This window comes from Artemia sp. Qi Xiang Cuo, chromosome 20, assembly GCF_049724085.1.
Source record: "Artemia sp. Qi Xiang Cuo chromosome 20, ASM4972408v1, whole genome shotgun sequence".
NCBI lineage: Eukaryota > Metazoa > Arthropoda > Branchiopoda > Anostraca > Artemiidae > Artemia > Artemia sp. Qi Xiang Cuo.
The window spans coordinates 9,433,192-9,450,991 of NC_142813.1; the positions used below are offsets into that span (position 1 = coordinate 9,433,192).

General features: G+C 35.9%; 1 protein-coding gene across 1 annotated transcript in view; it reads left to right on the forward strand.

The window, feature by feature from the left end:
• The first annotated feature begins 1,116 nt into the window (after positions 1 to 1,116).
• The window catches only part of LOC148939853 (tetratricopeptide repeat protein 21A-like), a 274,902-nt gene continuing 258,218 nt past the window's right edge, over positions 1,117 to 17,800 (forward strand). The window contains exon 1 of the mRNA XM_089105983.1: positions 1,117 to 1,265. Within this exon, the coding sequence (XP_088962109.1) occupies positions 1,218 to 1,265 (48 nt within the window). The 5' untranslated portion in view covers positions 1,117 to 1,217. The remainder of the gene's footprint in view (positions 1,266 to 17,800) is intronic.

A 17,800-nucleotide genomic window follows, 5' to 3' on the forward strand; every position in this document is an offset into this window, starting at 1 on the left:
TGCTCCTTATTTTTCAGTTGTAAAAACTTGTTTTTGTATTTAATTTCTGATTGATTTATAAATAATGCTGGTAAATCTGGCTCCCCCCATGGAAAATGCCCTTGCCCCATGAAAAAGTCCTCCATGGAAAAATCCTCTCACGTACCCTCCCTACTCCGACCCCCACCGAAAAAATCCTTCCTGAAAATGTCTGTATATTTCCCAATAACCAATACTATATGTAAAAGGTGGGCAAAGTTCATAATCTGCAGCCCTTCCCCCGGGGACTTTGGGGGGACAAATCATCCTCAAAGACATAGTCATTAGATTTTTGACTATGCTGAACAAAATGATTGTCTGAAAATTTTGATCGGGTGACTTTGGGGAAAAACTAGTGTGGGATGGAGGCAAGGAGCCCTCCCAAATTTTGGTCACTTAAAAGGGCACTAGAACGTTTGATTTTTGATTAAATAAGCCCTCTCTTGATCTTCTACGATCACTGGTAAGATATGATCACCCCGAAAAAAAAACAAAAAACAAATAAACACGAATCCGTGATTTTTCTTCTGACAAAAATGCAAAATTTCACGTTTTTGTACATAGGAGCTTGAAACCTCTGCAATAGGGTTCTCTGCTATGCTGATTTTGACGAAGTGATTTTTATGAAGATGATTTGATGTTTTCGGGGTGTTTTTCCCCCTTTTCAAAAGTTATGCAAATTTTCTCAGGCTCGTAACTTTTGATGGGTACCATTAAATCTGATGGATTTTACATATTTTGAATAAAAATCAAAATCTGATTCTTTTGATGTATCTATTGTTATCAAGACTCTGTTTCTTAGAGTTTCGGTTACTATTGATCCGCATCGCTCCTTGAGCACAAACAGTTCGTTACTACGAAATGTTTGATACCATGTATATAACCCTTAGTGAGGGTAAGGGAATTCTTATTTTTCATAAGTAAGAAGACGGGGGTTTGCGTCCTTGATAATTAGATCTTCATGCGCAACCATCATTGTTACTATGACTACCAGATAGTGTTTGTTTTATTTTGTTGCTATTGACGATGAAGTGACTCTATCTTGAAGCAAGAGTTAAGCATTATTTTGCTTTAGTAACATTTCTAAAATGATTGAACCTCTCATTCTACTTAGAAACGGCTTCTATGTTTCGGTTATTCGAGAAACCGAAGACACAAAAAATGAACTCTTAATACTTATCAGAGGAGTTGCATTTTCTATGTTACAGCGGAATGAGGAAGCCAGTACAGCTTTTCAGTTGCTTATAGTAAGTTAAACGATTCTCTTTTTAACTATCTTTTTTTTGCTGCTTCTAAATGCATGATAAAGATAGATAGATAATTTATTCAGCCGCTAGGCCATATACAAACATTACAATGATTATACATTAGATGAGGTCTACTTATTAAAGATATCAAGACAAAATCCAGTATGCACTTAAATAAATGGTATAACTTCTAACAACAAACAAAAACCTTAAACCCATTATTTACATCTTTTCAAACCCTCTTTTATAAATCCAGTCACTGTTATAATCGTCTCCCGGGATGAAGATTTAAGGATCCAAGGAAAAAACACTTCCCCATCTCCTAAATACTTCCGATTATATGTTAATATGAATGCATAATTTTGAAGTAAAAATCTAGTGACGTCTTGACTGACGAATTCAGTTTTATTGACAAATTTACTGACGTTTTTTATGACATCAACATTTGACGTCAATAATTGACCAATTTATTGACCTCTTTTATGACGTCAACATTTTAATGTCAAAAATTGATAAATTAATTGACCTCTTGACTGACATTTAAAGGGAACTTCTAAAGAGTTCCAGAAACTCTTATTCCAGGGTTAAGAAACATGAAATTAAGTGATATAGAATTTATGCAGTCAGATAGAAAGTTTGGGGTACCAAGGGAGTAAGGTTTATTATGAATAAGATGGGAAGCTTTTAATGGTCTTGTTTATATTGGGAAGGTTTTAATGGCACGGTTCTAGTTGCTCATTTTATGAGCAAAAAGATATCAGTCCTAAGGTTGTTTGCACCTGCAGAAGGGACGAACAGAGATTGTCACTACAACTCAGATGGATTTTACATACAGTTACAGCAACAAATACAGTTACAAACAAAGCAGAAATATGCTTGAAAAACACAACCAGTACAAAACTACTAAATTATACAGCTAACCAAATTATCACTGAAATAAACACAAGTAAAGAACAATAAAAAAGAGATAATCATGATAATTACCGAATAACAAATGTAATTACTGATAAAAAAAATGAAAAAAACAAATATATTAATAACAAATAACATATCAAAATTAATTAAATTGTCCTCTATTGTTATCCAGCCCAACAATCACCAACCGCCCAAAAGGAGTGCTTCTTTAACCGGTACTTAAATTGCGGCAAACTTTCCGCTTCCCAGATTTAGTCTGGAAAGGGATTCCAGACCACCGGACCCATGTGCCTTGCCATATGGCTATTTTTTTCTTTTTTTTTAAATCCCACCTCCTCTCCTCTCGGTGACATAATAATCTTTTTCACTTAACTTCAAACTTTGATGTTACCTACACTAATTAAAAAACAAATTTTATTATTTGAATTGGGCAGCAAAACATAATTGATGAAGACAAGGTATACTACTATAAACTTTAAAACCACAAAAAAAATACTATTCCCGGTTGTGCAGGGTGCATTTCCGCCATAGGGCATTCCTTTCACCGTGGAAATACATTAATAATACACAAATATTTTTCTTAAGACCTTGTTCTCAATCAACTATACAACCTCCTCCATCCTCCTAACCTTCCCTCAACCCCATAAGAAACATAGGAGGAGTAGAATACTATGTTCTTACAATATCTTTAGGCACGCCATTCTAATCCTTCTTTAATAACTCACAAATAAACGACTAAATTCTTTTTAATACCCTTTTGCCATATGGCTAGAACGAACTGTTTTTCTTGGCTCACTTACCAGATCTTCAGCATTTCTCGTAGCATGCCCGTTATAAAATGAGTTAAAACGAAAAAACCTATCAAAAATATCAGACGCGAAACAATTGAAACTCTGGAACACAAAAATACCAATTTGAAAATCTCTAATCTGAATAACATTCAAAATCCCAAATTTCCCCAAAATTGACTTTGTGCTTAAAACTCCTGTATAATACTTACCAATTAATCTCACTGCTTTATTTTGCTGAATCTGTAGTCGTTTAAAATTGCACATACAACTACTAGCCTAAATCATACAGCCATAATTTATATACGGCGCAATCGAAGAATGATATAAAATAACTAAGTTATTAGAAGGTAAAATATGTTGAAAATGTCTGAAAATCCTAAGGCCACGCGCTACCTTACATGCAACCATATCACAGTGTCTTCTCCAGCCAAGGTTCTGATCGAGAATGAATCCTAGGTACTACACTTCCTCAACCCGCTTGAATGAAAAACCATTTATTGCTATTTCACTGGGAAGATTCGGAGATACACTAGTCCGATTAAATAGAATATAATTAATCTTTGCCGCGTTAATGCTATGTTAGCTGGTGCCTTAAAACTCACTCAACCCTTTGCAGAGCTTTGTTTGATTTCTCGACCAATTCTCCAAGAGTCTTCACTGCCACAACAAGTCTGTATCATCGGCGAAAGATTTCATAGACACACCAGGAATGATAAAACCGCCTACTGTCAACAGACACTAAACACAACAGGGGTCCTAATACGGAACCTTGAGGAACTCCACATGAAACAGGAACAAGCCTAAAAAGATTCTCTCCTTCATTAACCCTCACTGGCCTACTATTTAAATACGAACAAAACCAATCCAAACATCTCCCTTTTACACCCAAATGTCTTAATCTATCTAATAAAATTACTGAAATCAACGGTATCAAACGCTTTTTAAAATCAATAAAAACACTAATACAATACTCAAACTGTTACAAAGCTAAATTACCATTTTCTAAAAGATGTTGTACAGCATGTGAATCCGAATGACTCTTTCGGATAACCATGTAATTTATAAATATGGTATTTTGTGATAAACTGGCCAATAATTAAACATGGTATTCACATCAGGGGTAGACGGTCAACCCTATTGATTGTTTTATTTAAATTGAAGACTTGAAGGATCGGTGCAAGATGCTGGGTTATATAGGAGTACTGTCATGGATGTTAAAAGTAGAAATCACCATCTAATACTACTAAATTTGAGATACTACTGAGTCATCTTCTCAGTAGGGGCCTGCCCCGCGACAGCAATCGATTACCACCAGAACTCTGTAAATAGTCGAAGAACGTAGGAAAAAGATGAGCGGCCCTAAAAATATCAGGAAAGAGTTACAAAGACATGTCAAGCGCTTGCTCGTCTAGACCGCCATGAAATGTGGGAAGAGACTGCTTTGTCTTACAAAAATTCAGCACGCTCTCATGACACCCACAAACTCTACCAGGTTCTTAAGGAATCTACTGTTAAGAAAGCTTCTGTGTCTGAAGTTGTCAGAGACAGAGAAGGAAAAGTCATTAGCTCTCAAAAGGAACGTGTTTGATCAGATGAAAAGATCACTTTCAAAAACTACTTAACCAATCCCCATCATCAATTCCTGGTTGTTTCCTCCCTTGTGTTAAAAAAGAACCTTATAGTAACGAGCTGGCAGCCCCAACAAGAGCGTGAACACTCAAAGTGATTAAGGCCCTGAAGAATAACAAAGTCCCAAGCCAATATGGTCTTCCCCCGGAATTATACAAACAGTGCTCCGAGATCACAGCGGAGCAGCTCTATGGTATCCTTGAGGAAGTAAGGAGGACCATCCCTTTCCCAAAGTATGGGAAGACATCAGTTATTCTCCCTTTTTACATGAAAGCAGATAAAACTGAGTGCAAAAACTACCGGGGAATGATTCGAATTGACTTTGCAGTAAAAACTTTTTGGATTATTCTCCTTAACCGCTTCAAGGAGGCAAGGGAGAAAAAAACACGTGTTAATCAAGCTGGTTTCCGTCCTGGAAGATGCTGCAGTGACAATATTTTCGCACCCCACCTCATTATTAAGCAGTTTCAAAGGTATAATTTGCCCCTGATTCTGATATTTCTGGACTTCGTTTATGCCCTCCATTCGATCACTCGCCAAAAACTTTGGAAAATCCTGGAAAATAATAGAATGCCCCTGAAATTTGCCGAACTACTTAAATCAAACTATAAGGGTTCTGTAAACCGAGTTCGAGTTTACGGAAAAGAGACTGAAAATTCCCAGTTGAATTTAGAGTAAGAGCCTATCTTCGACTCTGTTTAACTACTATATTGATTGGCTGCTTGAAAATGCACTATCTTCTCATCCAGGAGCTCAGGTTGGACAAAACCTTTCACTTGGAGACCTTGAATACGCTGATGATGTCGAAATCCTCTCGGACTCAGAGTAAGCTTAAATTATGCTCGATGAGGTAGTTACTTGGGCAGATCGCATTGGCTTGAATGTCAGTACAAGGAAGACAAGTCAGTACAAGGTTTGTATAATGCGACTAATAGTCTAAAGTGATTGGAGGGCAACTAACCCCCCGTTCTCGCCCACGTTTTCCCGAAACACATCCAATCAAAATTTTAAGACGGTCATTTTGTTCAACGTAGTTGAAAGTTCTGTAAATTAGGTCTTTGAGGTTGACAACTCCCGCCCCCAAAGCCCTCAGGGCAAGGGCATTTGCACGTTACTGAAAAAAATACAAATGAATGTGCATTTCAGTTTAATATACATACATATACTGATATTTAGTAATCAAAATGTTAATATTATTTGATTTATTAAAGTTATAAAAGTAAAAACATTTATATTTTGTTCAGTAAAGTGCAGATTATGTTTTGGGCTTAGGAAGGCATAGGGGTTTTGAGCCCAACTTATGTCAATGTTTGCTTGTTTTTAGTTTGACTCGGTTATTTATTGTAATTTCTGTTCGTTTTGGGTTTCATTTATTTATCGATGCTGATTTTTGGTAGTTTCACGCTTGGTAGATTATTGTATTTTATTTTTTAAAATCTAAATAATTTAAATTGAGTTCTTTACTTGTTTTTTGAAAAACTTATTTTGTGGAAAAAGTTGTTTTATTAATTATTAGCAAAGATGTTGGATCCAGTGAAGATTTAAAAAGTAGAATAGGCTGGATTTTTTTTTTTTTTTTTTTTTTTTTTTTTTACAGTTGAAATAAGTTTGAAAGAAGAAGAGGAAAAGTCTGTGAACCAGGATTTAGTATATTGAAAGGAAATGCAATGATAGTGGTCAAGTATGGGTTTGAAATATGGGCACTTCAAAATGCAGTGGGAGCTCTGTTAAATCTTTTCCATGGGGACTGTCTACGGATAGTTGTATGTACCCTTTTGAGTGACCACATTTTAAACAAAAAGCTGTAAGAAAATGCAGTTCTATCCCACTTTCTAGAGCTAATATGAAGGAAAGGTCGAGATTACTAGGACGCGTTACACGAGTGAAGGTAGACAGATTTTCGAAGATTTTTCTTATTGGCCATCCATCTCAGGCCAAAGGAAAAGCTTATCGCTCCCGAATGGAAAGAGAAGAAGTCATATAGAAGTGTTAAAACGAAACTGAAACCTCATATGAGGTGACAAGGAGTAAATTTTCAATAGATGGAGATGGAGGAGGAGCGTATGCGGCTCTGTTGGTCTCGAGTTGGCTTAGTGCTGCAGTGAATTTTTAGTTGTAGTAATAATGACTAAACAAATGTACATTAGACCCTTCAAAGTGTAAAACGTGAAATAAAGACTTCAATATGTTCGTCCCCACGTACTGTTTGATACTTTAATAATGACCAAGGCCGTACCCAGGGGGAGGGGTTAGAAGGGTTTGAACCCCCCCGAAATGTTTATCTGACTCGTAAAACCGTAATAAAAATGGATATGAACAAATTTTTTAAGGATTTTTTGTGTACCCCCCCCCCCTCCCCGAAAAAATGTTTCAATAAAAAAAAAATCTCCAAGGTCTGAAATTAACTTTGTTATTCCTAATATAAATGGGAGATTGATTTTTTTTATGATAATTAGCCAGGTAATTCTCTGTTAAATGGAACGCACTCAATAAGGTAAGTTAGGTTAATGAAATATACCAAAACATGATGATAATATAATACTTTAGAAATATAATTATGGAAACTACAACGAAGAATTATGGAAAGCAGACCGCGCAGAACACATCATATTAAATACTTAACCTTATGTGTTGCGTTTAAGAGACAAGTATCATTATCCACATTAGAGCAGCCTTTCCCATGCTTATTTATTATTAATTTATAAATTTACTCAGCTCAATTTATTTTGTCGATTTATTTATTAATAACACTTAATCTTATAAATTAAATTTTCATTAATTAACATTCGTTAGTTAGTTAATTTATATTAACTAACATTTATTAATTACATTTATTAATTTACATTAACTAACTAATTTATATTAATTAAAATTTATTAATTAGTTAATTTCATTTATTAATTTATGAGTTTATTAATTATTAAAACAAATTGTGTGTTTACTTGACTTATTGACTTATTTACTTTTAGGTTTAAATTTATAAACTCTTTGGTTAAAGACTGGTTTAAACTCTTTACGATTATCGATTCAGATTGAACCGATAATCGGTTGAGATTGAAACCGATCATTATATTTGCGGCTGAATCGCTGCATTTGCGTTTGAATCACTGTAGCTGTGATTCAAGTCAGTGTTGCAAATGAATTAAAATTCTTTGAAATTGAATTTGAATATTTTTTTTCCTAACCTGTTTTTGGTGCTGCTCAAATAATTTTTTTAATAATTAAATAAATAACACTTTCTGTTTTTTACCTCTTTACTTTAAATTTCCCATCTTTGATTGCTTTCTGTCTCTAGAGGGGGAAATTATTTTGTTGAGAATTTGAAAGTCCTTATTATTTTTCAAATGCTGTTCAAAATATGGATTTTGGTGGTCATATAATCTTTCTTGTCCTTGGTGTAGGCCTAGAGATAGATGGCAGAGGGTGAAGCGTCAAAAAAAAGCTGAAAAGGTTCGATCCCTCTAAATTTCGTTGAGAGGTGGTTCAAGTAATTCTGCAAAGAGGTCGAGAAGGATTTACCCTTCTTATTTACCTTTGATCTGGGGAAAATTTATTGGGAGTCCCCCTTGATTTTGAAAAATACTTCTTTTTGGTATTTTTTACTTAAAAAAACAAAAGAAAAAACAAAATGGCTCCCTCCACCACTTACATTTTGAAAAGCACCAATTCTGTGTATCTACATGAAAGAACTGTCATTAACCCTGAAGGATCGAATCAAAGAGTATGGGTAACTTAAAGAGTGGATACTGGCTCTAGTTTTGGGAAGAATACCATCAACGGTATCTGGAGTTGGGCGACACTTGACATTTTTTTAAGCTTCGTAATCGTTTTTCTGTCAGAAAATGAGATCAGATATTTTTTAATACCCTAATTCTACCAACTGCACAAATTAAAAGTAATTTTTCTGATTACTACGTAAAATAACACCAATTGTCGCCAAACACGAAATGGCGTTGAGGTTTTTTTTGCGGACACTAGCCCCAGTTCCCAATCTTATAAGTTACCCATACTCTTTGCATTGACTTATAGAAGTTACTACAGACCCCTTCGTGGTGAACTTAATTCGGTGGATGATATGACGCTGAATTCAATCACTGCTTTGTCCGAGGAATTTTTATCTCGTAGTGGCTCTTGCAACAGGAGTAGGTGAAAGACTTTTTGACGGCGATACAACTGTTAAAATACAATTTTTGAATTATTATAGTGACAGAAACAGAGAGTTGAAAACGCTGACATTGACTAAAATAACTCTCTGATCCAAGGAGTGTTTATCCTTCTGTGGCTCTTGCGACAGGAGTCGGCGAAATACTTTGTGACCATGATGCAACTGTTAAAATACCATTTTTGGATTATTATAGTGACACAAACAGTAAGTTCAAAACGCAGTCTTATCCCATGACGAAAGGCATTTTCTTGCTTTTTCTCTGGCCTAAAATGACAACACTGCTTAAAATCACCTGGATGACTGGGAAGAATAGTCTGAACAAGAAAGAATATTTTAACTGCGTGTATAATATTATCATAGGCAGTGCGATAGCGCTGCCTAAGTAAAGAACGATGTGGGCACAATGTTTTTTTTTCCTCCATACCCGGGCACTTCGTATCGAAGGAGTTGTCGTAGAAACTTCGAAAAGGGCTCATTCAATTGGAAATTGGAGTGGCCCTTGCCCTTTTTAACAGTCGAAAGTGATTGGAGGGCAACTAGCCCTCCCCATGCCCATCATTCCCCCAAACACATCCAATCATAATTTTGAGATAGCCATTTTGTTCAGCGTAGTTGATTTCCAGATAGAAAATATGTTTTTTAGGAGGACACTCCCCCCAACCCTCGGGTTGAGGGTTTTAAGTTATGCCCTGAGGGCATATAAGAACGATGTTGGCACAGTGTATCAGTTATTATTTCTTTCCTTTAGAGCAGGGCACTTCATATGGAAGGGGTCGTCGCAGAAACTTCAAAAGGGGCTCTTTCGATTGGAAAACGAGAGCTCTAGTGCCCTTTTTAATAGTCAAAAGTGATTGAAGGGCCATTAGCCCCTCCCCACACCCATCATTCCCCCAAACACATCAAATAAAAATTCTGAGATAGCCATTTTGTTCAGCGTCGTTGATTTTCATATAGAAAATATGTTTTTGAGGAGGACACTACCCCCCAACCCTCGGGATGAGGGTTTTAATTTATACCCTGATGGCATATGAGAACGATGTTGGCACAATGTATCATTTATTATTTTTTTCCTTTAGAGCAGGGCACTTCATATGGAAGGGGTCGTCGCAGAAACTTCAAAAAGGGCTCATTCGATTGGAAATCGAGAGTTCTAGTGCCCTTTTGTATAGTCGAAAGTGACTGAAGGGCAACTAGCCCCTCCCGCGCCCATCATTCCCCCAAACACATCCAATCAAAATTCTGAGATAGCCATTTTGTTCAGCGTAGTTGATTTCCACATAGTAAATATGTTTTTAAGGAGGACACTCCCCCACAACCCTCAGGGTAAGGGTTTTAAGTTATGCCCTGGGGGCTTATAAGGTTTCTATAGAAGGCGTTGTCACAGAAACTTCAAAACAGGCTCGTTCGATTGGATATTCGAAAGGCTAGTGCCCCTTTTAATAGTCGAAAGTGATCGGAGGGCAACTAGCCCCCCCCTATGCCCGTTATTCCCCCAAACACATCCAATCAAAATTTTAAGATAGCCACTTTGTTCAGCGTAGTTGATTTTCAGATAGAACAAATGTTTTTGAGGAGGACCCACCCCCACAGCCCTCAGGGCAGGGTTTTAAGTTATGCCCTGGGGGCATATAAGGTTTTGATAGAAGGTGTTGTCGTAGAAACGTCGAAAAAGCTCATTCGATTGGAAATTAAAGGGCTAGTACCCTTTTTAATAGTCAAAAGTGATTGGAGGGCAAATAGCCCCCCCCCCAAACCCATCATTCCCGAAAAAACATCCAATAAAAATTTTGAGATAGTCATTTTGTTCAGCGTAGTTAATTTCCAGATAGAAAATATGTTTTTGAGGAGGACACACTCTCGCAGCCCTCAGGGCAAGGGTTATAAGTTATGCCCTGGGGACATATAAGGTTTTTATTGGTATCTTTGTCGTAGAAACTTGAAAAAGGGTTCATTCGATTTGAAACTCAAAAGGCTAGTACGCTTTTTAATAGTCGAAAGTGTTTGAGGACAACTAAACCCCCTCTCACGCCCACCTTTTCCCCAAACACATTCAATCAAAATTTTTAGATAGCCATTTTATTCAACGTAGTTGAAAGTTCTGGAAATTAGCTCCTTAAGGATGACAACCCTTCCGCCCACAGCCCTCAGGGCAAGGGTTGTAAATTATGCCCAAGGGGCATATGAGGTTTTTATATAGCGCGTTGTCGTTGAAACTTCAAAAAGGAATCATTCGATTGGAAATTAAAATGGCTAGTGCCCTTTTTAATAGTCGAAAGTGATCGGAAAGCAACTAGCACCCCTACCATGCCCACCATTTCCCCAGAAACATCCAATAAAGATTTTGAGATAGCCATTTTGTTCCACGCAGTTAAAAGTTCAGGAAAATATATCTTTGAGCAGGACGCCCCCCCCACCAGTCTTAAGGGCAAGATTTATAAATTATTCCCTGGGGGCATATCGGGTTTTTATTGAAATCTTTGTCGTAGACATTTGAAAAAGAGCTCATTCGATTAGAAATTGAAATGTATAGTGCCCTTTTTAGTCGTCGAAAGTGATTTAGAGGCAACTAACCCCCCTATCACGCCAAGGTTTTTATTGAAAGGATAGAAACTTCAAAAGGGCTCATTAAATTGGAAATTGAAACGGCTAGTGTCTTTTTTAATAGTTGAAAGTGATTGGAGAGCGACTAACTCTCCTCTCACGCCCACCATTTTCCCCAACACATCCAATCAAAATTTTGAGATATCCATATTGTCCAACGTAGTTGAAAGTTCTTGAAATTCGGTCTTTTAGGATGATAACCCCCTCAGAGCCCTCAGTGCAAGGGATGTAAGTTATGCCCTGGGGGCATATAAAGTTTATATAGAACGTTGTTATAGAAATTTCAAAAACAGCTTATTTGATGGGAAATTGAAATTGCCCTTTTAAATAGTCAAAAGTGAGTGGAGAGTAATTAACCCCCTTCTTACACCCACCATTTCCCCAAAAACATTCAATCAAAGCTTAGAGATAGCCATTTTGTTCAACATCGTTGAAAGTTCTGGGAATTATGTACTTAAGGATTACAAACCACCCAGAGCCCCAAGGGCAAAGGTCGTAAGTTCTGACCTTAGGGCATATAATGTTTTTATAGATAGAGTTGTCGTAAAACTTCAAATGGGGCTCATTCAATTAGAAAGTGAGAGGGTTAGTGCCCTTTGTAATAGTCGAAAGTGGTAACCAACCCCCTCTTGCGCCTACCATTCCTCCAAACACATCCAATCAACATTTTCAGATAGCCATTTTATTCAACATAGTAGAAGGTTCTTGAAATTAGGTCTTTGAGAATGACACCCCCCCCCAGCACTCAGGGCAAGGGTTTTAAGTTATCCCCTGTGGGCATATAAGGTTTTTATTGAAAGCGTTGTCGTAGAAACTTCAAAAGGGCTCATTTGATTGGAAATTGAAAGGGCTAGTGCCATTTTTAATAGTTAAAAGTGATTGGAGAGCGACTAACGCCCCTCTCACACCCACCATTTCCCCAAACACATCCAATCAAAATTTTGAGATAGCCATTTTGTTTGTCGTAGTTGAAAGTTCTGGAAATTGGGTTTTAGAGGATGAAAACCACCCTAACAGATCTTAGGGTAAAGGTTGTAGTTTATGTCTTGGGGGCATATAAGGTGTTTATAGAAAGCGTTGTCGTTTCCAAAAGGGCTCATTCAATTGGAAATCGAAAGGCCTGGTGCCCTTTTTAATAGTCAAAAGTGATTGGAAGGCTTGACATTTTTCAAACAGTTCGTGGTAACGAACTGTAAGTAAGGAGTGACCCGGTTCAATGGTAACCGAAACTCTAAAAAACGGAATTTTGATACCAATAGATACATCAAAAGAATCAAATTTTAATTTTGATTTCAATTATATAAGTTTCATCAAGTTTGATATTACCTATCAGAAGTTACGCGCCTGAGAAAATTTGGCTGATTTTCAAAAAAAGGAGGAAAGAACCCCTAAAAATAATAGAACCTTAATGAAAATCACACCATCATATTCAGCGTATCAGAGAACCCTACTGTAGAGGTTTGAAGCTCCTATCTACAAAAATCTGGAATTTGCCATTTTTTGCCAGAAGAAAGATCACGGATGCGTGTTTATTTTTTATTTTTTTTTTTTTTTATTTTTTTTTCCCCAGGGCTAATCGTATTGACCCAGTTGTCCTAGAATATCGTAAGAGGGCTCATTGGAACGGTGTAAGAGCGAGGCGTTGGGGAGGGGACGGCCCCTTTCATATACGGAATAATTTCTGTTCGTTTTAAGTTTTAATGTCGCTCCTTACTTTCAGTTTAAAAAACTTGTTTTTTTTATTTAAATTTTATAGTAAAGATCGATGTGGGTATAATGTGTTATTTTTTGTTGTTGTTTAGACCAGGGCACTTCTTATCGAAGGAGTTGTCGTGGGAACTTCGAAAAGAGCTTATTCAATTGAAAATAGAAAGGGCGGATGACCTTTTTAATAGTCAAAAGTGATTGGAGGGCAACTAATCCCCTTCCACTCCCACCCTCCCGCGCCCACCCATCCATTTGTCCATTATGTTTAAAAACTAAATATTGCCTTTAGATAAAATCAAAATGCACTGTAATAATGCCAATTCCCAATAAGGCATCTCAGCCGTATCCCAAGAACGACTGAGGGTATTATGTTCAAACTTTTGGGGCTACTTCTGCTCTTAAAATTTAACCAAATCAAAATAGCGTAAGTGTATCCAAGCTATCAAAGAAATTAAACAGACTTTTTTGCGAATGGTATCAAGTTTTCCATTTCAGGTCAACTAGAGGAGGTATGAAACTAAATTAAACAGTACTATTTGTGCCCAGATTTTTAAAAGGGTGTATGTTGTTAAAAATTGCTGAAAAATTTTCTTCAGCATACAAATAGCAGGCCAAACTATAAAGTCTTAAAAAAAAAGATTTAAAGTATTATTTTCTTTTTTCCTGAAAAGACTATCAACCAGTTCGTGGTAACGAACTGTAAGTAAGGAGCGACCCGGCTCAATGGTAACCAAAAGTCTAAAAAACTGAATTTTGATATCAATAAATACATCAAAAGAATCAGATTTTAATTTTGATTTAAAATATATAAGTTTCATCGAGTTTAATCTTACTCATCAAAAGTTACGCGCCGGAGAAAATTTCGCTGATTTTCGAAAAAAGGGGAAAGACCCCCTAAAAGTTATATAACCTTAATGAAAATCAGACCATCATATTCAGCGTATCAGAGAACCCTACTGTAGAGGTTTGAAGGTCCTATCTACAAAAATGTGGAATTTGCCATTTTTTGCCAGAAGAAAGATCACGGATGCGTGTTTATTTATTTTTTTTTTTGTTTGTTTTTGTTTTTTTTTTATTTTCCCCAGGGCTAATCGTATTGACCCAGTTGTCCTAGAATATCGTAAGAGGGCTCATTGGAACGGCGTAAGAGCGAGGCGTTGGGGAGGGGACGGCCCCTTTCATATACGGAATAATTTCTGTTCGTTTTAAGTTTTAATGTCGCTCCTTACTTTCAGTTTAAAAAACTTGTTTTTTTTATTTAAATTTTTTAATAAAGATTGATGTTGGTATAATGTGTTATTTTTTGTTGTTGTTGTTGTTTAGACCAGGGCACTTCTTATCGAAGGAGTTGTCGTAGGAACTTCAAAAAAAGCTTATTCAATTGAAAATAGAAAGGGCTGATGCCCTTTTTAATAGTCGAAATTGATTTGAGGGCAACAAATTCCCCTTCCACTCCCACCCTCGCGCGCCCACCCGTCCAATTGTCCATTATGTTTAAAAACTAAATGCTGTCTTAAGATTAAATCAAAATGCACTGTAATAATGCCAATTCCCAATAAGGCATCTCAGCAGTATCCCTAGAACGACTGAGGGTATTATGTTCAAACTTTCGGGGCTATTTCTGCTCTTAAAATGTAACCAAATCAAAATAGAGTAAGTGTATTCAAGCTATCAATGAAATTAAACATACTTTTTGCGAATGGTATCAAGTTTTCCATTTCAGGTCAACTAGAGGAATATGAAACTAAATAAAACAGTACTCTTTGTGCCCAGATTTTTAAAAGGGTGTATGTTGTTAAAAATTGCTGAAAATTTTTCTCCAGCATACAAATAGCAGGCCAAACTATAAAGTCTTAAAAAACGAAAAGATTTAAAGTATTATTTTATTTTTTCCTGAAAAGACTATCAAACAGTTCGTGGTAACGAACTGTAAGTAAGGAGCGACCCGGCTCAATGGTAACCGAAACTCTAGAAAACGGGTTTTTGATACCAATAGATACAACAAAAGAATCAGATTATCAATGCTGATTTAAAATATATACTTTTCATCAAGTTTAGTGCTACCCATCAAAAGTTACTTGCCTGAGAAAATTTGGCTGATTTTAAAAAAAGGGGGAAAGACCCCCTAAAAGTTATAGAACCTTAATGAAAATCAAGCCATCATATTTCGCATATTCTAGAACCCTACTGTAGAGGTTTCAAGCTCGTATATACAAAAATGTGGACTTTTTTATTTTTTGCCAGAAGAAAGATGACGGATGCGTGTTTATTTGTTTTTTTGTTTTTTTTCCCAAGAGTGATTGTATCGACCCAGTGGTCCTATAAGATCGTGAGAGTGATCATTGTAATGGAAATTAAAAGTTCTAGTTCACTTTTTAAGAGATCAAAAAAAATGGAGGGCAACTAGGCCCCCTCCCAAGCTTATGTTTTTCCCAAAGTCACCTGATCAGAATTTTGATATAGCCATTTTGTTCAGCAGGGTCGAAAATATGATAAATATGTCTTTTAGGATGACTTAATCCCCGGAAGTCCCCAGGGGGAGGGCTAGAAGTTATGAACTTTACGCCATATTAACATATAGTATTGGTTATTGGGAAGTATACAGAAGTTTTCAGGAGGTTTTTTTTCGTGGTAGTAGGCGAAAAGGGGAGGTCAGGGCTGATATTGGGGGATCTGTCCATGAAGGAAGTTTTCATAGGGGAAGGGAAATTGCCATGAAGGGGGCGCCGGACTTGCCAGCATTATTTATTGGTTATTGGGAAGTATATAGACATTTTCAGGAAGGATTTTTTTCTGGAGGGGGGGGCTAGAGGAGGGGGTTACTCTGGAGAATATTTCCGTGGAGGATGTTTCTTTGGGGTAAGGGACATTTCTATGAAGGGGGTGCCGGATTTCCAAGCATTATTTAAAAAACGATCAGAAATTAAATAAAAAAAAAACAAGTTTTTTCAACTGAAAGTAAGAAGGAACATTAGAACTTAAAACGAAGAGAAATTATAACGTATGTGAGGGGGTTCTCCCCCAAGTCAATACCTCGCTCTTTACGCGACAGTTTTTTTTAGTGCTTTCAAAAGAGCTATCTATTCTAATTAAACGGCCTTTGTGATTCAGGGGTTTGTGAATCAAATTTTTTTTTAACTTTTAACGTAAAGAGCGTGGTATTGACTAAGGGGAGAACCCCCTCATATACGTAATAACATATACTTAATAAAAAAAACATTAAAAAAAACAAGCGATACGGCTCAATAGTAATCAAAACTTTTAAAAACGGAATTTTGATGTCAATAAATGTATCAAAAGAATGTGTTTATAATGCTGATTCTAAATATATAAATTTTATTAAATTTAGTATTACTCATCAAAGGCTACGAGCCTGAGAAAATTTACCCAATTTTTTAAAGAGGGGGAAACATCCCCTACAAGTGAAAGAATTTTAATGAAAATCACACCGTCAGATTCAGCGTATCAGAAAAACTTATTACATAGGTTTCAAGCCCATATCTGTAAAAATCTGCAACTTTGTATTTTTTGCCAGAAGAAAAATATACGAATATAGAAGTTAGTTACGTAAGTTAATTTGTAAAGACATCCATTTAGCAAAAGAAAAGTAAAATTTTTATGCAAATAAAAGCAACATTAACTAAAAAATGATCAGAAATTAAATAAAAAAACAAAACAAGTTTTTTAAACTAAAAGTAAGGAGCGACATTAAAACTTAAAACTAACAGAAATTATTCCGTATATGAAAGGGACTGTCCCTTCCTCCCCGCCTCGCTCTTTACGCTAAAGTTTGACTCTGTCACACAGCTTAATTTTTTAAAACAATAAAAAACTTTAGCCTAAACAGCGAGGCGTTAAGGAGGGGACAGCCCCTTTCATATACGGAAGAATTTCTGTTCGTTTTAAGTTTTAATGTCGCTCCTTACTTTCAGTTAAAAAAACTTGTTTTTTTTTTTTAATGTCAATATAAAAGGAACAGAAATTTATTAAAAAAACTTTTTCCACAAAATAAGTTTTTCAAAGAAAAGTAAGGAACTCCGTTAAACAAAAAATGAGCAAAAATCAAATCAAATAATCTACCAAGCGTGAAACTACCACAAATCAGCATCGATAAATAAATAAAACCCAAAACGAACAGAAATTACAATAAATAACCGAGTCAAAGTCAAAACGAGCAGAAAGTAACATAAGTTGGGCACAAAACCCCTACGCCTTCCCAAGGCCAGAACAAAATTTGCACTTTTCTGAAAATATACAAATGAATGTGCATTGTCAGTTTAATATACATATACTGATATTTAGTAATTAAAATGTTAATAGTTTTTTGATTTATTAAAGTTATAAAAGTAAAAAATTTAAATTTTTTTTCAGTAGAGTGCAAATTTTGCACTTTATTGAGCCACTGCAAGTGGCTAGCAACAGGAGAAAGTATTTTCGATTATATTAACTCAGTAGACTGGTGAAGGAAATTCAATCCATCCAATGAACTGGGAAATCCGCCTTACATTGGCATTTTTACTAAAAGGTGACTTGAATAGTTTATTATGGATACTTAAAGTATCAAGGATAGTAGAAACAAAATTAATTTTTTGTATTGGGTAAGTGGAAAATTACGCAACCTAGTATATTTTAAAAAAGTGGGAAAAATCAGGAATATAATTCTTAATGAAAAGAAACTCCATATGCTGTTACTTTTTTTTGGTAGTAGAACTTACCAATAAAGCTTT